Here is a 24,335-nt window from a genome sequence, read left to right as displayed (position 1 = left end):
AATGAAACCACGGAATGCAGATTACAGAAACCACAAAATACAAATATACCCTCTAGCTACACTAGCGCCTTCTATTTATCCTGTCCGCTGGACACTTTTTCAATGCGAACTGTGGACCATAGATTACAATAAAATTAAGCTGGAAATGAAGAAACGAAATACAGATAATTTTGTGGGATTGGAATTTTTTATTTCGAGCACAGTTTAGAAACTATCTGTTTGAAAATTATTATTATTATTATATATATTATTATTGAAATTTAATATGCGGCGCACGCGCACTTCTATATTCTACCTAATAGACTAAGGGCCAGTTGCACCATTTGCCTAAACATTAATTAAAAATTTCAACGTTGATTACTCTATGATTTCTCAAGAGAAATCAGAAATTAATCAATGTTTAGGCAAATGGTGCAACTGGCCCCTAATATAAGGCATATGGCTCGATCTGTACATAGTTAAGAAGAAGAAAAATATTCTATGTTCGTCAACCATGCCGGGTTGACAAATTGTAAGTAACCTCAGTTTAGCGAAGAGTTACTTGATAAACAGTTGTTGAAGTGATATTTCTAGTGGAAAGTTTCATATTTAAATAGAAAATTGTTTGAATATGGAGGTAATTTTTTTAATACTAGCTTAGGGTTATTTTCATTTATTCGAATATTTTCAAATATCAATTATATTTTATGTAGTTAGTTTCATAGTGTTCTAAATTTTTAAAATACTTTACTTTTGTTTTTATATCCTATAATAAATACTGGTATGGTATATCCAAAGTCACTTGGAGGAAGCCTGAATATTTCAATTATACAGGGGTTGTCAAAGTTTTCAGAAATTTTTTCGGAATTTATGAAAATATTGCTATCAATACTCTCAAATAAACTCCGGTATTTAGCTAATCGTCTTGGAAACAGGAATGTCCCGATTTAATTGATTTTATTGGATGAACAGTTTTAATATTAGATTATATATAAACATTATATTATTATATCTTTGAATATTGATTTTGATTCTGAATACGAGAAATTTAAAATTTATCAAGGAAAAACTTGAACTGAGGAAATACTACAACTTCTGAGTGGAGTAGTCTATGACTTCCAGAAAACTAAAATCGAAATTTGGATAACTAAATTTGACATTTCATGAAATGTCATTAATCATTCGTAATTGAAAATTTTATTGGTTTATGGATCTTAACGAAAAATTTATTACAATTCATGAAATTTCGACATTTCAGTTTCTTTTCATGTTTTCTGGAAGTCATAGACTACTCCATTCAATGAGAAATTGTAGTTTTCTTTAGTTCAAGTTTTTCCTCGAAAACTCTTTAGGTATAGGATTTGCTTGAGACCCCTCTCTTTTTATGGATTTTCAACCATCTTAACGAAAAATTTATAACAATTCATGAAATTTCGACTTTTTAGTTTCTTTTCATGTTTTCTGGAAGTAATAGACTACTCCATTCAATGAGAAATTGCAATTTTCTTTAGTTCAAATTTTTCCTCGAAAACTCTTCCAGTATAGGATTTGCTTGAGACCCCTCTCTTTTTATATCTACGTAAAATTTACTTATGAACCGTTGAGCTTATACTCAAGTATTGCCATATTGCTGAAATTATCATCAACTGAGCTATCTGATAATGCAATAATATACTGGGTGTGCCGTTTGAAATAAGTCAGTAGTAATCTGGTTCCGGTATAAAAGGAAATTGTTTGAATTTTCAGCACAAAATTATTATTAGTTTTCCATAAACAATAGGCCATCGCGGTGAATCACCCTGTACATCATTATCATTTAGCCTTCTGCTTCCACTGAGGGGTATAAATGTCGCCTTACAATAACGAAGAAATAAAATTCAATTCGGCAACGTAGCTGCTAATTTGACATAGAAAATTGGATGTCATTCAAGGATCTCAAGGTCATGCACCTGTTCTACCCTAGTTTGTCTTATCTTCAGACAGAACATTTCCGAATTCATCTCAAACATTTTCGTGCTCTTATAATATTATGCAACGATCAGTTCATCATCGTTGATATCGTTCCTTGATAGCATATTACAGGTCGAGAATAAAGAATAATCAAATTATAACACCGTAGAATAAGATAAGTTTGATTTTTGATGTAACAGCAAAAGCGTTTTTATAGACTAATTCAAGTGACTTTGGATATACTATATACAGAAATATTATAATTTCCAAAATGATTTCCACTATTATATTGTAATTTGTTTTCAGAATCTACAATTCTTAGAGTTATCTGCGTTAGAAGAAGAAGAGGCCCGTAGAATGAATACCATATTATTTACCAATTCTAGTGAATTCAAATTACCATGGAGAGTTAAACAAAAATTTTGTTCAAGTAAGTATAGAGATCTTAATAGAATTATTTATGGTCAATATGAATATGTAATATAATAATGAATCAACTAATATCAACTTTTTCAGAAAATGAGTGTAGAAAATCTGTAATCAATTACAATGGATTATCAATTACAAAACCTATTATCCAGAATGAGATGAGAGGAAAACATTCGAAACCTTCAACTCCCCCTAGTTCAGCTGTAAAAACAGTTGAAATTATTGCAGGAGATAATACAGAGATAATTAAAAATGATTCAAATGGGACAATTGAAAAAATTGAAAGTAGCATCTCGAATAAAAATAAATCTAAAATTGAGGAGCCCACAGTAAATGTATTGAAAAAATCATGGGCTAGTCTATTTGATAAAGATGTTAAAACAATATCGAATGAGAAAATAGACAATAAAATAAATGATTCACATGTAACATCTTTAAAACATACAAAAGTAGTCAAAAAAATAGATTCAGCCACTCATATGTTAGGAGGTGAGTTCAAAACCATATCTTTTTTTATATATTTATCTTACTTTCAACTAACAATTTGCTTACATCTACAGTAGATAATTACTTAGTTGAACCCATTTTACTTGATGAAAAGTGGAATGCTTTGGTTTTCACCTACAAATATCAGTGAAAATTCAAGTTTCTATCATGGTTAGTAATATTTTTTAATTTTCAGGATTTCTCAAGAACTATAAAATTGATGGGACCCAAACCAGTTTTAAACCCAGGGGTTTACGAAACAAAAGTAACTTTTGTTATATAAACTCAATATTACAAGCCTTACTTGCTTGCCCACCACTTTGTAACCTTCTCAAACGGTTATCAGAGAACTTCACTCACAATAATGCACTGAAATCAATAACAATGAGTGAAAATATGTAAGTATAAATTAATATAATTTGCAACTTTGATTGAATAACAATTTTATATATGTATTTTAATTATTCAACTATTCCAGGTGTAAATTTATGAATAACTTCGATAATCTGCCCAATGTAAGACGCAAGTCACGTTCAAAAAAGAAGAACAAGAAGCAAACTTTCGTCAATATAGACAATGGCAATTCGTTTGAGGCTTCATCGTTTTATACGTTGCTAAACGGAACACGTAGCGATTCTTTCCTTGTTGAAGGCCGACAAGAAGACGCCGAAGAATTCTTGAGCCTTCTGTTGAATGGACTCAATGATGAAATGATGGAAATAATGAAATTGCTTAGCCATGACGAAAATATTCAAGCAGCTAAAAAAGAAGTGAAAATAGATGTGGATGATTGGAAAGTTGTGGGTCCTAAGAACGAAGGGAATGTAACAAGAGAAATACAAATGGACAAGACTCCGATTAGTGATATATTCGGAGGACTTCTCTGTTCAAGAATCCATAAAACCGGAGACGAAACTTCAGAAAATATTGAACCATTCCTAACATTGCCAGTAAATATTAAGAAAGCCAATAACATAGCTGAAGCATTAGAAGGCCTTACAACCAAGAACAAACTAGAGGGTCTGACATCATCGAAAACGAAAGAAACGGTTGAAGCATGGCAGCAAGTGATGATAGAGAAGTTGCCTGTAGTTTTAGTATTACATTTGAAATGCTTCGGATACAGAATGAATGGCTGCACTAAAATAATGAAGACTATAAAATTTCCCATCAATCTGCAGATTGATTCTAAAATATTATCTGGAAGGACGAATACTTCAGCGGAGAGACAATATAAATTAATATCTGTAGTATACCATGTAGGAAAGGAGGCCAGCTATGGGCATTATATAGCAGATACTTTCCATTCGGGGTATAATACATGGTTGAGGTTTGATGACTCTAAAATAAACAGAGTTACGGAAGAAGATGTTCTTCAACGTCAAGGAGATAGAGTTCCTTATTTATTATTTTATCGAAGGAGTGATACGGTGTGAAGTGTAAAAATTCATTGATATAGTTGTTAATTTGTACAGATTAGATTCAAGGATGCTGAACATTGTAATATTTTTCTGTTGTTTCATGAGTAATGCCATGTATTGTATTTCGGGAGAATATGATAAATTGACTATACAATGTTATATATATATATATATATTATATATATATATATATATATATATGTATATAAAAAATAAATATTATATTTTAATAAACGGACTTTGTATAAATGTAAAATTTTGTTTGTTTTATTTTGAAGAAATTTCTTTTCCTAAAACTTAAATTGAATTTTTGCAAGAACTACGATCTCAGAAGGAAAAAAGATCGTCTTCGAGAAAATTCCAATAAACCATAAACAGTATTAGCTATTTCAGGACTTTGGACTCTTTATTCCTTTTTCTTTGCTCTTGAAATCAGGTGAATTTCGCTCAATGTAATAAAAAAAAACTTGACCAAACTTTATAATTTTCCCCTGTGTTCAGCGGCGCTACGTTCTCCTACTTCTGTAACCTAGATAAATGAGGATATTTTGGAAGATCGTACCTCATGCACTCGAATCATGTAATTTTTTTATGTTTCACAAAAATCACAAATATACCAGTCATGAACTCTGAATTAACCTATATCTATAATGACCCAAAACAAAACACTCATTAATTTCCGTTTTATAACCTGTTATTCCTTTTCCTGGGTCAGAACAATTTTTCTGGAGAATTCTCGTCTCTGATTACTATAAAATTTCTTTTTTCTATTGGTCCTCTAATTCACTTGAAAATCAAAACTTGTCATATTTTTATAATCAAATTGTCGTTTGGTAAATGCAGGAATTATTTTTATTACATGACAACGTACAAAATACAATAGATGCTTAAATGGACGTAGTAAAACCTTCGTTAGAACAATACAATCTACATAGACCCATTACAGTTCTGCAGGTATAAAAAGAATGACTAAGCGGCCTCTGAGAACATTAAATCCTTCAAGAATACACTTCTTGTTCAATTATATGGAATTTTCAAAAAATCTTTGTTTTCTGATTTAGTTTTGTTAGGGGGTGATGCTAGTCACAGTTGATGTGTTTACATTTTTAGAACTCAGATTTAAAAGAATAGAATAATTCGTCGTTTCGCAATTCAGAATCGAACAATAATTGACCAATGAAATAGAGTAATGTCTAGAAATGACAATGCATATGAAATATGAAAGCAAGGTTTCAAATGAATAAACTGTGCAGTCGATTAAAAAGACGGCATTTAATTTCGAATGTAGAATCTTATATTGTTATTATTAGAACTCTTTATTGCTGAATTCATATGTTAGAATCTTATATTCAATTTTTATATTTTTTTATTTATAAAATCCCAATTCTATTCTTGTTTCTTTGGATGAATACCAGTTTCTACTATGAAATGAATTATTACAATTCAATTGTATCTATCAATTTCAACATATGTGATCTCCAATTTCAATATCTTTTTTCAATTATTCCTGAAAAGTGATCATTCAAACTTTCATTCGTAACTTCACAAATAATTAATTACTCAACTATCTAATCATCATCAATGAATAGTAACGAATATTCATAAATATCAACTACTCACTGAATAGAAAACTATTCTCTGAATAGCTAGAAGGTTAATTTCTTAGAGTATATTCTATGTTCTAAGGTAAATTTCATAGAAAACTTCAAAAAGGATGAAAGTGTGGCGGCTTCTCATAAAGCTCCACATAGCAACAATAAACACAGCATTCGGTAGCCTAGACGTTAAGAGGTAGACTCACTCACCGAGATCCGACAAGGTGCCGGGTTCGCATCCCGGCGACTCCCGATAATAATAAATTCCCCAAGCGTATGTGACACGGCACACACAATTATACCAAAGTCACACTGATGAGTCCGGTGTGTGTGCCAGAGACGTAGGCATATGTGCTATCCAACAAAAGTATGTTCGCTTTCTTGGGTTGGCAGATCGAATGTCCCTATTATCGGGAACAAAAAATAATTTCGGAAATTTGTACTATGGTCGGGAGGCACAAAAATAATATTAAAGTAAATATAATAATTTAACATAATTGTTATATTCCGCTAAAGATCGAAATGTCGAAATATCAACAGAAAATGGTTTTCTCATTACCTATGTTATAATTATCAACAGAATTTAATATTTATTATTCAGCTTGCCACATCTATCAGAATCAATTATAACCATATATAAGGGGTACATTTGTATTTATCTATGAATATAACCACGCTCAAAATGAAACCACGGAATGCAGATTACAGAAACCACAATATACAAATATACCCTCTAGCTACACTAGCGCCTTCTATTTATCCTGTCCGCTAGACACTTTTTCAATGCGAACTGTGGACCATAGATTACAATAAAATTAAGCTGGAAATGAAGAAACGAAATACAGATAATTTTGTGGGATTGGAATTTTTTATTTCGAGCACAGTTTAGAAACTATCTGTTTGAAAATTATTAATATTATTATTATTATATATATCATTATTGAAATTTAATATGCGGCGCACGCGCACTTCTATATTCTACCTAATAGACTAAGGGCCAGTTGCACCATTTGCCTAAACATTAATTAAAAATTTCAACGTTGATTACTCTATGATTTCTCAAGAGAAATCAGAAATTAATCAATGTTTAGGCAACTGGCCCCTAATATAAGGCATATGGCTCGATCTGTACATAGTTAAGAAGAAGAAAAATATTCTATGTTCGTCAACCATGCCGGGTTGACAAATTGTAAGTAACCTCAGTTTAGCGAACATTCTTCCAAGAGTTACTTGATAAACAGTTGTTGAAGTGATATTTCTAGTGGAAAGTTTCATGTTTAAATAGAAAATTGTTTGAATATGGAGGTAATTTTTTTAATACTAGCTTAGGGTTATTTTCATTTATTCGAATATTTTCAAATATCAATTATATTTTATGTAGTTAGTTTTTTTTTATTGGTTTATGGATTTGCAACCATCATAACGAAAAATTTATTACAATTCATGAAATTTCGACTTTTTAGTTTCTTTTCATGTTTTCTGGAAGTCATAGACTACTCCATTCAATGAGAAATTGCAGTTTTCCTTAGTTGAAGTTTGTCCTCGTAAACTCCTTAAGTATATAATTTGCTTGAGACCCCTCTCTTTTTATATCTACGTAAAATTGACTGAATGAACAAAAAAATATGCGGCGCACGCGCACTTCTATATTTTACCCAATAGACTAAGGGCCAGGTGCACCATTTGCCTAAACATTAATTAAAAATTTAAACGTTGATTACTCTATGATTTCTCAAGAGAAATCAGAAATTAATCAATGTTTAAATTTTAATCAATGTTTAGGTAAATGGTGCAACTGGCCCCTAATATTAGATATATGGCTCGACCTGTACATAGTTAAGAAGAAGAAAAATATTCTATGTTCGTCAACCATGCCGGATTGACAAATTGTAAGTAACCTCAGTTTAGCGAACATTCTTCCAAGAGTTACTTGATAAACAGTTGTTGAAGTGATATTTCTAGTGGAAAGTTTCATATTTAAATAGAAAATTGTTCGAATATGGAGGTAATTTTTTTAATACTAGCTTAGGGTTATTTTCATTTATTCGAATATTTTCAAATATCAATTATATTTTATGTAGTTAGTTTCATAGTGTTCTAAATTCTTAAAATACTTTACTTTTGTTTTTATATCCTATAATAAATACTGGTATGGTATATCCAAAGTCACTTGGAGGAAGCCTGAATATTTCAATTATACAGGGGTTGTCAAAGTTTTCAGAAATTTTTTCGGAATTTATGAAAATATTGCTATCAATACTCTCAAATAAACTCCGGTATTTAGCTAATCGTCTTGGAAACAGGAATGTCCCGATTTAATTGATTTTATTGGATGAACAGTTTTAATATTAGATTATATATAAACATTATATTATTATATCTTTGAATATTTATTTTGATTCTGAATACGAGAAATTTAAAATTTATCAAGGAAAAACTTGAACTGAGGAAATACTACAACTTCTGAGTGGAGTAGTCTATGACTTCCAGAAAACTAAAATCGAAATTTGGATAACTAAATTTGACATTTCATGAAATGTCATTAATTATTCGTAATTGAAAATTTTATTGGTTTATGGATCTTAACGAAAAATTTATTACAATTCATGAAATTTCGACATTTCAGTTTTTTTTCATGTTTTCTGGAAGTCATAGACTACTCCATTCAATGAGAAATTGTAGTTTTCTTTAGTTCAAGTTTTTCCTCGAAAACTCTTCAAGTATAGGATTTGCTTGAGACCCCTCTCTTTTTATGGATTTTCAACCATCTTAACGAAAAATTTATAACAATTCATGAAATTTCGACTTTTTAGTTTCTTTTCATGTTTTCTGGAAGTAATAGACTACTCCATTCAATGAGAAATTGCAGTTTTCTTTAGTTCAAGTTTTTCCTCGAAAACTCTTCAAGTATAGGATTTGCTTGAGACCCCTCTCTTTTTATATCTACGTAAAATTTACTTATGAACCGTTGAGCTTATACTCAAGAATTGCCATATTGCTGAAATTATCATCAACTGAGCTATCTGATAATGCAATAATATACTGGGTGTGCCGTTTGAAATAAGTCAGTAGTAATCTGGTTCCGGTATAAAAGGAAATTGTTTGAATTTTCAGCACAAAATTATTATTAGTTTTCCATAAACAATAGGCCATCGCGGTGAATCACCCTGTACATCATTATCATTTAGCCTTCTGCTTCCACTGAGGGGTATAAATGTCGCCTTACAATAACGAAGAAATAAAATTCAATTCGGCAACGTAGCTGCTAATTTGACATAGAAAATTGGATGTCATTCAAGGATCTCAAGGTCATGCACCTGTTCTACCCTAGTTTGTCTTATCTTCAGACAGAACATTTCCGAATTCATCTCAAACATTTTCGTGCTCTTATAATATTATGCAACGATCAGTTCATCATCGTTGATATCGTTCCTTGATAGCATATTACAGGTCGAGAATAAAGAATAATCAAATTATAACACCGTAGAATAAGATAAGTTTGATTTTGGATGTAACAGCAAAAGCGTTTTTATAGACTAATTCAAGTGACTTTGGATATACTATATACAGAAATATTATAATTTCCAAAATGATTTCCACTATTATATTGTAATTTGTTTTCAGAATCTACAATTCTTAGAGTTATCTGCGTTAGAAGAAGAAGAGGCCCGTAGAATGAATACCATATTATTTACCAATTCTAGTGAATTCAAATTACCATGGAGAGTTAAACAAAAATTTTGTTCAAGTAAGTATAGAGATCTTAATAGAATTATTTATGGTCAATATGAATATGTAATATAATAATGAATCAACTAATATCAACTTTTTCAGAAAATGAGTGTAGAAAATCTGTAATCAATTACAATGGATTATAAATTACAAAACCTATTATCCAGAATGAGATGACAGGAAAACATTCGAAACCTTCAACTCCCCCTAGTTCAGCTGTAAAAACAGTTGAAATTATTGCAGGAGATAATACAGAGATAATTAAAAATGATTCAAATGGGACAATTGAAAAAATTGAAAGTAGCATCTCGAATAAAAATGAATCTAAAATTGAGGAGCCCACAGTAAATGTATTAAAAAAATCATGGGCTAGTCTATTTGATAAAGATGTTAAAACAATATCGAATGAGAAAATAGACAATAAAATAAATGATTCACATGTAACATCTTTAAAACATACAAAAGTAGTCAAAAAAATAGATTCAGCCACTCATATGTTAGGAGGTGAGTTCAAAACCATATCTTTTTTTATATATTCATCTTACTTTCGACTAACAATTTGCTTACATCTACAGTAGATAATTACTTAGTTGAACCCATTTTACTTGATGAAAAGTGGAATGCTTTGGTTTTCACCTACAAATATCAGTGAAAATTCAAGTTTCTATCATGGTTAGTAATATTTTTTAATTTTCAGGATTTCTCAAGAACTATAAAATTGATGGGACCCAAACCAGTTTTAAACCCAGGGGTTTACGAAACAAAAGTAACTTTTGTTATATAAACTCAATATTACAAGCCTTACTTGCTTGCCCACCACTTTGTAACCTTCTCAAACGGCTATCAGAGAACTTCACTCACAATAATGCACTGAAATCAATAACAATGAGTGAAAATATGTAAGTATAAATTAATATAATTTGCAACTTTGATTGAATAACAATTTTATATATGTATTTTAATTATTCAACTATTCCAGGTGTAAATTTATGAATAACTTCGATAATCTGCCCAATGTAAGACGCAAGTCACGTTCAAAAAAGAAGAACAAGAAGCAAACTTTCGTCAATATAGACAATGGCAATTCGTTTGAGGCTTCATCGTTTTATACGTTGCTAAACGGAACACGTAGCGATTCTTTCCTTGTTGAAGGCCGACAAGAAGACGCCGAAGAATTCTTGAGCCTTCTGTTGAATGGACTCAATGATGAAATGATGGAAATAATGAAATTGCTTAGCCATGACGAAAATATTCAAGCAGCTAAAAAAGAAGTGAAAATAGATGTGGATGATTGGAAAGTTGTGGGTCCTAAGAACGAAGGGAATGTAACAAGAGAAATACAAATGGACAAGACACCGATTAGTGATATATTCGGAGGACTTCTCTGTTCAAGAATCCATAAAACCGGAGACGAAACTTCAGAAAATATTGAACCATTCCTAACATTGCCAGTAAATATTAAGAAAGCAAATAACATAGCTGAAGCATTAGAAGGCCTTACAACCAAGAACAAACTAGAGGGTCTGACATCATCGAAAACGAAAGAAACGGTTGAAGCATGGCAGCAAGTGATGATAGAGAAGTTGCCTGTAGTTTTAGTATTACATTTGAAATGCTTCGAATACAGAATGAATGGCTGCACTAAAATAATGAAGACTATAAAATTTCCCATCAATCTGCAGATTGATTCTAAAATATTATCTGGAAGGACGAATACTTCAGCGGAGAGACAATATAAATTAATATCTGTAGTATACCATGTAGGAAAGGAGGCCAACTATGGGCATTATATAGCAGATACTTTCCATTCGGGGTATAATACATGGTTGAGGTTTGATGACTCTAAAATAAACAGAGTTACGGAAGAAGATGTTCTTAAACGTCAAGGAGATAGAGTTCCTTATTTATTATTTTATCGAAGGAGTGATACGGTGTGAAGTGTAAAAATTCATTGATATAGTTGTTAATTTGTACAGATTAGATTCAAGGATGCTGAACATTGTAATATTTTTCTGTTGTTTCATGAGTAATGCCATGTATTGTATGTCGGGAGAATATGATAAATTTACTATACAATGTTATATATATATATATATATATATATATATATATATATATATATATATATATATATATATATATATATAAAAAATAAATATTATATTTTAATAAACGGACTTTGTATAAATGTAAAATTTTGTTTGTTTTATTTTGAAGAAATTTCTTTTCCTAAAACTTAAATTAAATTTTTGCAAGAACTACGATCTCAGAAGGAAAAAAGATCGTCTTCGTGAAAATTCCAATAAACCATAAACAGTATTAGCTATTTCAGGACTTTGGACTCTTTATTCCTTTTTCTTTGCTCTTGAAATCAGGTGAATTTCGCTCAATGTAATAAAAAAAAACTTGACCAAACTTTATAATTTTCCCCTGTGTTCAGCGGCGCTACGTTCTCCTACTTCTGTAACCTAGATAAATGAGGATATTTTGGAAGATCGTACCTCATGCACTCGAATCATGTAATTTTTTTATGTTTCACAAAAATCACAAATCTACCAGTCATGAACTCTGAATTAACCTATATCTATAATGACCCAAAACAAAACACTCATTAATTTCCGTTTTATAACCTGTTATTCCTTTTCCTGGGTCAGAACAATTTTTCTGGAGAATTCTCGTCTTTGATTACTATAAAATTTCTTTTTTCTATTGGTCCTCTAATTCACTTGAAAATCAAAACTTGTCATATTTTTATAATCAAATTGTCGTTTGGTAAATGCAGGAATTATTTTTATTACATGACAACGTACAAAATACAATAGATGCTTAAATGGACGTAGTAAAACCTTCGTTAGAACAATACAATCTACATAGACCCATTACAGTTCTGCAGGTATAAAAAGAATGACTAAGCGGACTCTGAGAACATTAAATCCTTCAAGAATACACTTCGTGTTCAATTATATGGAATTTTCAAAAATCTTTGTTTTCTGATTTAGTTTTGTTAGGGGGTGATGCTAGTCACAGTTGATGTGTTTACATTTTTAGAACTCAGATTTAAAAGAATAGAATAATTCGTCGTTTCGCAATTCAGAATCAAACAATATTTGACCAATGAAATAGAGTAATGTCTAGAAATGACAATGCATATGAAATATGAAAGCAAGGTTTCAAATGAACAAACCGTGCAGTCGATTAAAAAGACGGCATTAAATTTCGAATGTAGAATCTTATATTGTTATTATTAGAACTCTTTATTGCTAAATTCATATGTTAGAATCTTATATTCAATTTTTATATTTTTTTATTTATAAAATCCCAATTCTATTCTTGTTTCTTTGGATGAATACCAGTTTCTACTATGAAATGAATTATTACAATTCAATTGTATCTATCAATTTCAACATATTTGATCTCCAATTTCAATATCTTTTTTCAATTATTCCTGAAAAGTGATCATTCAAACTTTCATTCGTAACTTCACAAATAATTAATTACTCAACTATCTAATCATCATCAATGAATAGTAACGAATATTCATAAATATCAACTACTCACTGAATAGAAAACTATTCTCTGAATAGCTAGAAGGTTAATTTCTTAGAGTATATTCTATGTTCTAAGGTAAATTTCATAGAAAACTTCAAAAAGGATGAAAGTGTGGCGGCTTCTCATAAAGCTCCACATAGCAACAATAAACACAGCATTCGGTAGCCTAGACGTTAAGAGGTAGACTCACTCACCGAGATCCGACAAGGTGCCGGGTTCGCATCCCGGCGACTCCCGATAATAATAAATTCCCCAAGCGTATGTGACACGGCACACACAATTATACCAAAGTCACACTGATGAGTCCGGTGTGTGTGCCAGAGACGAAACGCATAAGTAGGCATATGTGCTATCCAACAAAAGTATGTTCGCTTTCTTGGGTTGGCAGATCGAATGTCCCTATTATCGGGAACAAAAAATAATTTCGGAAATTTGTACTTTGGTCGGGAGGCACAAAAATAATATTAAAGTAAATATAATAATTTAACATAATTGTTATATTCCGCTAAAGATCGAAATGTCGAAATATCAACAGAAAATGGTTTTCTCATTACCTATGTTATAATTATCAACAGAAATTAATATTTATTTTTCAGCTTGCCACATCTATCAGAATCAATTATAACCATATATAAGGGGTACATTTGTATTTATCTATGAATATAACCACGCTAAAAATGAAACCACGGAATGCAGATTACAGAAACCACAAAATACAAATATACCCTCTAGCTACACTAGCGCCTTCTATTTATCCTGTCCGCTGGACACTTTTTCAATGCGAACTGTGGACCATAGATTACAATAAAATTAAGCTGGAAATGAAGAAACGAAATACAGATAATTTTGTGGGATTGGAATTTTTTATTTCGAGCACAGTTTAGAAACTATCTGTTTGAAAATTATTATTATTATTATTATTATTATTATTATATATATCATTATTGAAATTTAATATGCGGCGCACGCGCACTTCTATATTCTACCTAATAGACTAAGGGCCAGTTGCACCATTTGCCTAAACATTAATTAAAAATTTCAACGTTGATTACTCTATGATTTCTCAAGAGAAATCAGAAATTAATCAATGTTTAGGCAAATGGTGCAACTAGCCCCTAATATAAGGCATATGGCTCGATCTGTACATAGTTAAGAAGAAGAAAAATATTCTATGTTCGTCAACCATGCCGGGTTGACAAATTGTAAGTAACCTCAGTTTAGCGAACATTCTTCCAAGAGTTACTTGATAAACAGTTGTTGAAGTGATATTTCTAGTGAAAAGTTTCATGTTTAAATAGAAAATTGTTTGAATATGGAGGTAATTTTTTTAATACTAGCTTAGGGTTATTTTCATTTATTCGAATATTTTCAAATATCAATTATATTTTATGTAGTTAGTTTCATAGTGTTCTAAATTCTTAAAATACTTTACTTTTGTTTTTATATCCTATAATAAATACTGGTATGGTATATCCAAAGTCACTTGGAGGAAGCCTGAATATTTCAATTATACAGGGGTTGTCAAAGTTTTCAGAAATTTTTTCGGAATTTATGAAAATATTGCTATCAATACTGTCAAATAAACTCCGGTATTTAGCTAATCGTCTTGGAAACAGGAATGTCCCGATTTAATTGATTTTATTGGATGAACAGTTTTAATATTAGATTATATATAAACATTATATTATTATATCTTTGAATATTTATTTTGATTCTGAATACGAGAAATTTAAAATTTATCAAGGAAAAACTTGAACTGAGGAAATACTACAACTTCTGAGTGGAGTAGTCTATGACTTCCAGAAAACTAAAATCGAAATTTGGATAACTAAATTTGACATTTCATGAAATGTCATTAATTATTCGTAATTGAAAATTTTATTGGTTTATGGATCTTAACGAAAAATTTATTACAATTCATGAAATTTCGACATTTCAGTTTCTTTTCATGTTTTCTGGAAGTCATAGACTACTCCATTCAATGAGAAATTGTAGTTTTCTTTATTTCAAGTTTTTCCTCGAAAACTCTTTAAGTATAGGATTTGCTTGAGACCCCTCTCTTTTTATGGATTTTCAACCATCTTAACGAAAAATTTATAACAATTCATGAAATTTCGACTTTTTAGTTTCTTTTCATGTTTTCTGGAAGTAATAGACTACTCCATTCAATGAGAAATTGCAGTTTTCTTTAGTTCAAGTTTTTCCTCGAAAACTCTTTAAGTATAGGATTTGCTTGAGACCCCTCTCTTTTTATATCTACGTAAAATTTACTTATGAACCGTTGAGCTTATACTCAAGTATTGCTATATTGCTGAAATTATCATCAACTGAGCTATCTGATAATGCAATAATATACTGGGTGTGCCGTTTGAAATAAGTCAGTAGTAATCTGGTTCCGGTATAAAAGGAAATTGTTTGAATTTTCAGCACAAAATTATTATTAGTTTTCCATAAACAATAGGCCATCGCGGTGAATCACCCTGTACATCATTATCATTTAGCCTTCTGCTTCCACTGAGGGGTATAAATGTCGCCTTACAATAACGAAGAAATAAAATTCAATTCGGCAACGTAGCTGCTAATTTGACATAGAAAATTGGATGTCATTCAAGGATCTCAAGGTCATGCACCTGTTCTACCCTAGTTTGTCTTATCTTCAGACAGAACATTTCCGAATTCATCTCAAACATTTTCGTGCTCTTATAATATTATGCAACGATCAGTTCATCATCGTTGATATCGTTCCTTGATAGCATATTACAGGTCGAGAATAAAGAATAATCAAATTATAACACCGTAGAATAAGATAAGTTTGATTTTGGATGTAACAGCAAAAGCGTTTTTATAGACTAATTCAAGTGACTTTGGATATACTATATACAGAAATATTATAATTTCCAAAATGATTTCCACTATTATATTGTAATTTGTTTTCAGAATCTACAATTCTTAGAGTTATCTGCGTTAGAAGAAGAAGAGGCCCGTAGAATGAATACCATATTATTTACCAATTCTAGTGAATTCAAATTACCATGGAGTGTTAAACAAAAATTTTGTTCAAGTAAGTATAGAGATCTTAATAGAATTATTTATGGTCAATATGAATATGTAATATAATAATGAATCAACTAATATCAACTTTTTCAGAAAATGAGTGTAGAAAATCTGTAATCAATTACAATGGATTATCAATTACAAAACCTATTATCCAGAATGAGATGACAGGAAAACATTCGAAACCTTCAACTCCCCCTAGTTCAGCTGTAAAAACAGTTGAAATTATTGCAGGAGATAATACAGAGATAATTAAAAATGATTCAAATGGGACAATTGAAAAAATTGAAAGTAGCATCTCGAATAAAAATGAATCTAAAATTGAGGAGCCCACAGTAAATGTATTAAAAAAATCATGGGCTAGTCTATTTGATAAAGATGTTAAAACAATATCGAATGAGAAAATAGACAATAAAATAAATGATTCACATGTAACATCTTTAAAACATACAAAAGTAGTCAAAAAAATAGATTCAGCCACTCATATGTTAGGAGGTGAGTTCAAAACCATATCTTTTTTTATATATTCATCTTACTTTCAACTAACAATTTGCTTACATCTACAGTAGATAATTACTTAGTTGAACCCATTTTACTTGATGAAAAGTGGAATGCTTTGGTTTTCACCTACAAATATCAGTGAAAATTCAAGTTTCTATCATGGTTAGTAATATTTTTTAATTTTCAGGATTTCTCAAGAACTATAAAATTGATGGGACCCAAACCAGTTTTAAACCCAGGGGTTTACGAAACAAAAGTAACTTTTGTTATATAAACTCAATATTACAAGCCTTACTTGCTTGCCCACCACTTTGTAACCTTCTCAAACGGCTATCAGAGAACTTCACTCACAATAATGCACTGAAATCAATAACAATGAGTGAAAATATGTAAGTATAAATTAATATAATTTGCAACTTTGATTGAATAACAATTTTATATATGTATTTTAATTATTCAACTATTCCAGGTGTAAATTTATGAATAACTTCGATAATCTGCCCAATGTAAGACGCAAGTCACGTTCAAAAAAGAAGAACAAGAAGCAAACTTTCGTCAATATAGACAATGGCAATTCGTTTGAGGCTTCATCGTTTTATACGTTGCTAAACGGAACACGTAGCGATTCTTTCCTTGTTGAAGGCCGACAAGAAGACGCCGAAGAATTCTTGAGCCTTCTGTTGAATGGACTCAATGATGAAATGATGGAAATAATGAAATTGCTTAGCCATGACGAAAATATTCAAGCAGCTAAAAAAGAAGTGAAAATAGATGTGGATGATTGGAAAGTTGTGGGTCCTAAGAACGAAGGGCATGTAACAAGAGAAATACAAATGGACAAGACACCGATTAGTGATATATTCGGAGGACTTCTCTGTTCAAGAATCCATAAAACCGGAGACGAAACTTCAGAAAATATTGAACCATTCCTAACATTGCCAGTAAATATTAAGAAAGCAAATAACATAGCTGAAGCATTAGAAGGCCTTACAACCAAGAACAAACTAGAGGGTCTGACATCATCGAAAACGAAAGAAACGGTTGAAGCATGGCAGCAAGTGATGATAGAGAAGTTGCCTGTAGTTTTAGTATTACATTTGAAATGCTTCGAATACAGAATGAATGGCTGCACTAAAATAATGAAGACTATAAAATTTCCCATCAATCTGCAGATTGATTCTAAAATATTATCTGGAAGGACGAATACTTCAGCGGAGAGACAATATAAATTAATATCTGTAGTATACCATGTAGGAAAGGAGGCCAACTATGGGCATTATATAGCAGATACTTTCCATTCGGGGTATAATACATGGTTGAGGTTTGATGACTCTAAAATAAACAGAGTTACGGAAGAAGATGTTCTTAAACGTCAAGGAGATAGAGTTCCTTATTTATTATTTTATCGAAGGAGTGATACGGTGTGAAGTGTAAAAATTCATTGATATAGTTGTTAATTTGTACAGATTAGATTCAAGGATGCTGAACATTGTAATATTTTTCTGTTGTTTCATGAGTAATGCCATGTATTGTATTTCGGGAGAATATGATAAATTGACTATACAATGTTATATATATATATATATATGTATATAAAAAATAAATATTATATTTTAATAAACGGACTTTGTATAAATGTAAAATTTTGTTTGTTTTATTTTGAAGAAATTTCTTTTCCTAAAACTTAAATTAAATTTTTGCAAGAACTACGATCTCAGAAGGAAAAAAGATCGTCTTCGTGAAAATTCCAATAAACCATAAACAGTATTAGCTATTTCAGGACTTTGGACTCTTTATTCCTTTTTCTTTGCTCTTGAAATCAGGTGAATTTCGCTCAATGTAATAAAAAAAAACTTGACCAAACTTTATAATTTTCCCCTGTGTTCAGCGGCGCTACGTTCTCCTACTTCTGTAACCTAGATAAATGAGGATATTTTGGAAGATCGTACCTCATGCACTCGAATCATGTAATTTTTTTATGTTTCACAAAAATCACAAATCTACAAGTCATGAACTCTGAATTAACCTATATCTATAATGACCCAAAACAAAACACTCATTAATTTCCGTTTTATAACCTGTTATTCCTTTTCCTGGGTCAGAACAATTTTTCTGGAGAATTCTCGTCTTTGATTACTATAAAATTTCTTTTTTCTATTGGTCCTCTAATTCACTTGAAAATCAAAACTTGTCATATTTTTATAATCAAATTGTCGTTTGGTAAATGCAGGAATTATTTTTATTACATGACAACGTACAAAATACAATAGATGCTTAAATGGACGTAGTAAAACCTTCGTTAGAACAATACAATCTACATAGACCCATTACAGTTCTGCAGGTATAAAAAGAATGACTAAGCGGACTCTGAGAACATTAAATCCTTCAAGAATACACTTCGTGTTCAATTATATGGAATTTTCAAAAATCTTTGTTTTCTGATTTAGTTTTGTTAGGGGGTGATGCTAGTCACAGTTGATGTGTTTACATTTTTAGAACTCAGATTTAAAAGAATAGAATAATTCGTCGTTTCGCAATTCAGAATCAAACAATAATTGACCAATGAAATAGAGTAATGTCTAGAAATGACAATGCATATGAAATATGAAAGCAAGGTTTCAAATGAATAAACTGTGCAGTCGATTAAAAAGACGGCATTAAATTTCGAATGTAGAATCTTATATTGTTATTATTAGAACTCTTTATTGCTAAATTCATATGTTAGAATCTTATATTCAATTTTTATATTTTTTTATTTATAAAATCCCAATTCTATTCTTGTTTCTTTGGATGAATACCAGTTTCTACTATGAAATGAATTATTACAATTCAATTGTATCTATCAATTTCAACATATGTGATCTCCAATTTCAATATCTTTTTTCAATTATTCCTGAAAAGTGATCATTCAAACTTTCATTCGTAACTTCACAAATAATTAATTACTCAACTATCTAATCATCATCAATGAATAGTAACGAATATTCATAAATATCAATTACCCACTGAATAGAAAACTATTCTCTGAATAGCTAGAAGGTTAATTTCTTAGAGTATATTCTATGTTCTAAGGTAAATTTCATAGAAAACTTCAAAAAGGATGAAAGTGTGGCGGCTTCTCATAAAGCTCCACATAGCAACAATAAACACAGCATTCGGTAGCCTAGACGTTAAGAGGTAGACTCACTCACCGAGATCCGACAAGGTGCCGGGTTCGCATCCCGGCGACTCCCGATAATAATAAATTCCCCAAGCGTATGTGACACGGCACACACAATTATACCAAAGTCACACTGATGAGTCCGGTGTGTGTGCCAGAGACGAAACGCATAAGTAGGCATATGTGCTATCCAACAAAAGTATGTTCGCTTTCTTGGGTTGGCAGATCGAATGTCCCTATTATCGGGAACAAAAAATAATTTCGGAAATTTGTACTTTGGTCGGGAGGCACAAAAATAATATTAAAGTAAATATAATAATTTAACATAATTGTTATATTCCGCTAAAGATCGAAATGTCGAAATATCAACAGAAAATGGTTTTCTCATTACCTATGTTATAATTATCAACAGAAATTAATATTTATTTTTCAGCTTGCCACATCTATCAGAATCAATTATAACCATATATAAGGGGTACATTTGTATTTATCTATGAATATAACCACGCTAAAAATGAAACCACGGAATGCAGATTACAGAAACCACAAAATACAAATATACCCTCTAGCTACACTAGCGCCTTCTATTTATCCTGTCCGCTGGACACTTTTTCAATGCGAACTGTGGACCATAGATTACAATAAAATTAAGCTGGAAATGAAGAAACGAAATACAGATAATTTTGTGGGATTGGAATTTTTTATTTCGAGCACAGTTTAGAAACTATCTGTTTGAAAATTATTATTATTATTATATATATTATTATTGAAATTTAATATGCGGCGCACGCGCACTTCTATATTCTACCTAATAGACTAAGGGCCAGTTGCACCATTTGCCTAAACATTAATTAAAAATTTCAACGTTTATTACTCTATGATTTCTCAAGAGAAATCAGAAATTAATCAATGTTTAGGCAAATGGTGCAACTGGCCCCTAATATAAGGCATATGGCTCGATCTGTACATAGTTAAGAAGAAGAAAAATATTCTATGTTCGTCAACCATGCCGGGTTGACAAATTGTAAGTAACCTCAGTTTAGCGAACATTCTTCCAAGAGTTACTTGATAAACAGTTGTTGAAGTGATATTTCTAGTGGAAAGTTTCATGTTTAAATAGAAAATTGTTTGAATATGGAGGTAATTTTTTTAATACTAGCTGAGGGTGATGATCTAAGATGGCGTCAAGTGACGATGAGCATAGTGAAAACGAGAGTATCAAAAGTGACAAAAGTAATAGTTTAACAGAAAATTATTATAAATGTTGTGCGAAAAAAACATGCACTATACAAGTATGTATAAATTGTGAAGGTATTTTTCACGGTTCCTGTGTGAAAAAGAAAAATATTAAAGTTCTTAGTAAACGTCATATAGAATGCTGTGATAAGATTCCTGACAAACAGAAGAAAATGAATAGAGAAGAAATATTGGAACTCAAAATTGAATATATGAGTAAGTTACTTGCTGAATGCCAGGAAAAGAACGAAGTATTAAAAGAAAACAATTCACTTTTAAAAGAAAATAATAGGTTATTATTATTACAATTGAACTCCATAAATAAAAAAAGTGAAACAAAAAATATATCAGAATATGCCAACATTGTGAAGAGTGGATGTCAAAATGATATAAACAATAAAATAGTTCCAAAAATATTAGTTCAAACATCTGACAGAAGTAGCGAGAGACCTAACAAACATAACCTAAGCGTTGACCAGCGAACGCAACTTGGGAATAAACAAACAACTCGGAACCCTACGCATAAACAAGATATACCTATGGCTGTAGAGATTAAGAATGATAACAACAAGGCAGAAAAAGGAGATGATTTCATACAAGTACGAAGAAAAAAATATCACAAAAGACTGGGCACTGCAACTATGTCAGAAGAAGTAATAAAAACAGGGTTTTCAGGAGCGGAGAGGAAGGTATGGCTCAATATATACAGAGTTAACAATCATGTAACTACTGATATGATAGAAAGTTACATAAAAACACAAAAGGGATTCGAAAATGAAAAAATAACAGTTACTGAGATACAAACAAAACCAACCCAACTAAAAAGTTTCTGTGTTACAGCACCATTAACCAGAAAAGATAATTTATACGAACCATCATTCTGGCCACCAAATGTAGGAATCAGAAGATTTAATTTTGATATATATAAAAGGAATAATGGAGGGCATTTTTTAGTTCAATAAATGACGACTGCAAGAGACCACATAAATATGAAGTAATAATCGAACCAATAATTTCAAAAATAAGTTTAATCCATCAAAATGTCCAATCTATCGGTAATACCATCAATAAATTGGAATATGGACTTCAGGACCATAAGAATTGCAAGATATTATGTTTAACTGAACATTGGAAATCTAAAGAACAACTTATTAGTTTACCAATAAAAGATTTCAATCTCATAGGAAGTTTCTGCAGAACAGAGGGTAGCCATGGAGGGTCAGCAGTTTATCTGCATAAATCAATCAAAGGAAAAACAAGAAAAGAAATTCAAAAATTCTCGCAATGTGGGGATATTGAATGTGCAGCAGTGGAATTTCATGGAAAGAACACAAGTGTGATAGTTCTCACAATATATAGGCCACCTAATGGGGATATGAAAACTTTCTTCTTCAAATTGGAAAATATTCTGGACAAAATTCATCAAGAAAATAAACTTATCATTATTGCGGGTGATTTTAATATAGAAATGTTGCAAATGAACAAAGATAGATCGGAATTTATGAACCTTATGGAATCATTCAACCTCAATCCAACTATTAATGAACCTACTAGAATTACAAATACATCAAGCTCTTCAATAGATAACATCTTTACAAACATTTTAAAATGGGAAAGTCTTGTCTTCGATTTACATTTATCTGATCACCAAGCACAAAAATTAACCATCCACCTGGACAGCAATAAAAATAATGATATTTCTCATCGAAGATTTTTTGGACAAAAAGAGAAGGAAGAATTTCTGAAAAAATTATTTAATCAGGATTGGAATCCTGTGAAAGAGATTGATGAAAACAATGTTAACCAGCAGTGGGATACTTTTGTGTCTATGTTTGGAAATATATTCAATGAAAATTTCCCTAAAAAACCATACGTTGGAAAAAAACATAAAAACATCTACAGAACACCCAAGATAGATGCTATAAAAGCTAGACTGGATATTCTCTCCATGTTGAATAAGCAAGGCTATTTATTCACAGAGGAATACAGGAAGACAAAAAAGGAATATGATGATGCATTAGCTGAAGAAAGAAAAAGGATTTATGAAAATAGAGTAAACAAGTCGGACAACAAAAGTAAAACTATGTGGCAAATATGTAAGGAAATCACAGGTTGTGTTAGAGAAGTAAAGGATTGTCAAGTAGAAGGAACACCAGAGGAGGTTAGTGATAAATTTAATGAGCATTTCAACAACATAGTCACCACCCTTATGAATAATTTACCCATAACAACTGCAGATTTTTCACATATGGAAACCATTAATAAATCCTTTTATCTAAAACCTACAATATCTACAGAAATTGAAAACCTAGGCAAGTCAATAAAAAACAAATTTAGCAGCGGAGAAGACGAAATTCCCATAATTATAATTAAGTTAGCATTACCAGCTGTCAGTGAAATATTGTCTGTCATCGTCAACAACTCCTTCAAATATGGCATCTTTCCCGAATCACTGAAACTCGCATCAATAAAACCATTATTTAAGAATGGAAAACCAGAAGATATAAACAACTACAGACCCATAAGTTTATTACCAGGATTTTCAAGAATTTTTGAAATGTTGATGTCATTGAGGCTGATGAATTTTTTTGTTGAGAATGAGATATTTACCGACTCCCAGCATGGTTACCTTCGAGGACGCTCAACTCAAACAGCAATTTTTTGATTTGTGCAGTACATAATACAACAGCTTGAGCATAATAAAATGGCATTGGGTATATTTTTAGATTTGTCCAAAGCATACGACTCAATAGATACAATATATCTCTTACAAAAACTTGAATGTTATGGTGTAAGAGGAAATGCAAACAAATGGTTGAAATCATTTGTAACTAACAGGAAACAGAGAGTAACTATCACTCAAAATAATGTAACTGCCAAGTCTAAAATATTAACTTGCTCCACAGGAATTGACCAAGGAAGTACACTCGGAGGTATTTTGTTCATTATATATCTTAATGATCTAGGAGTATTATTGTTAAAAATTCAGGAATTTGTTGTTAATTATGTTGATGATACCAGTTTATTAGTAAATGATGTAAATTTTGAAGAACTAACAAGGAAAGCTGGTCAATTATTTCTTAAGTCCAAGGCATGGTTTGACCAAAATAAATTAATATTGAATGAAAGTAAATCAAAAGCTATTCTATTTGATACAAGCAGATCACAAAAAGAAAAATCAAATATTATAAGTTGGCCAGGGTACAGTTTTCAGCTATCAGATTGTGTAAAATTTCTGGGAGT

At 30.9% G+C, this 24,335-nt stretch overlaps 2 protein-coding genes across 2 annotated transcripts; both read left to right on the top strand.

Annotated features, from left to right (window-relative positions):
- The first annotated feature begins 21,034 nt into the window (after positions 1-21,034).
- On the top strand, positions 21,035-22,072 carry LOC123676437. The gene is made up of 2 exons (XM_045612313.1): positions 21,035-21,781; positions 21,933-22,072. Exons 1-2 carry the CDS (start codon positions 21,035-21,037, stop codon positions 21,939-21,941), a joined length of 756 nt encoding a protein of 251 aa, XP_045468269.1. The 3' UTR covers positions 21,942-22,072.
- A 60-nt stretch (positions 22,073-22,132) lies between these two features.
- LOC123675466 lies at positions 22,133-23,757 on the top strand. Its single transcript, XM_045610825.1, has 2 exons — positions 22,133-22,147; positions 22,201-23,757. The coding sequence occupies exons 1-2, from the start codon at positions 22,133-22,135 to the stop codon at positions 23,755-23,757; spliced, it is 1,572 nt and encodes a 523-aa protein (XP_045466781.1).
- Positions 23,758-24,335: the final 578 nt, after the last annotated feature.

The sequence above is a fragment of the Harmonia axyridis genome, chromosome 3, assembly GCF_914767665.1.
Source record: "Harmonia axyridis chromosome 3, icHarAxyr1.1, whole genome shotgun sequence".
Lineage (NCBI taxonomy): Eukaryota > Metazoa > Arthropoda > Insecta > Coleoptera > Coccinellidae > Harmonia > Harmonia axyridis.
This window is presented reverse-complemented; position numbering and strand designations above follow the sequence as displayed.

Coding starts and splice junctions, on each gene's coding strand:
- LOC123676437 (XM_045612313.1), top strand. CDS start 21,035: ATGGCGTCAAGTGACGATGAGCATAGTGAAAACGAGAGTATCAAAAGT.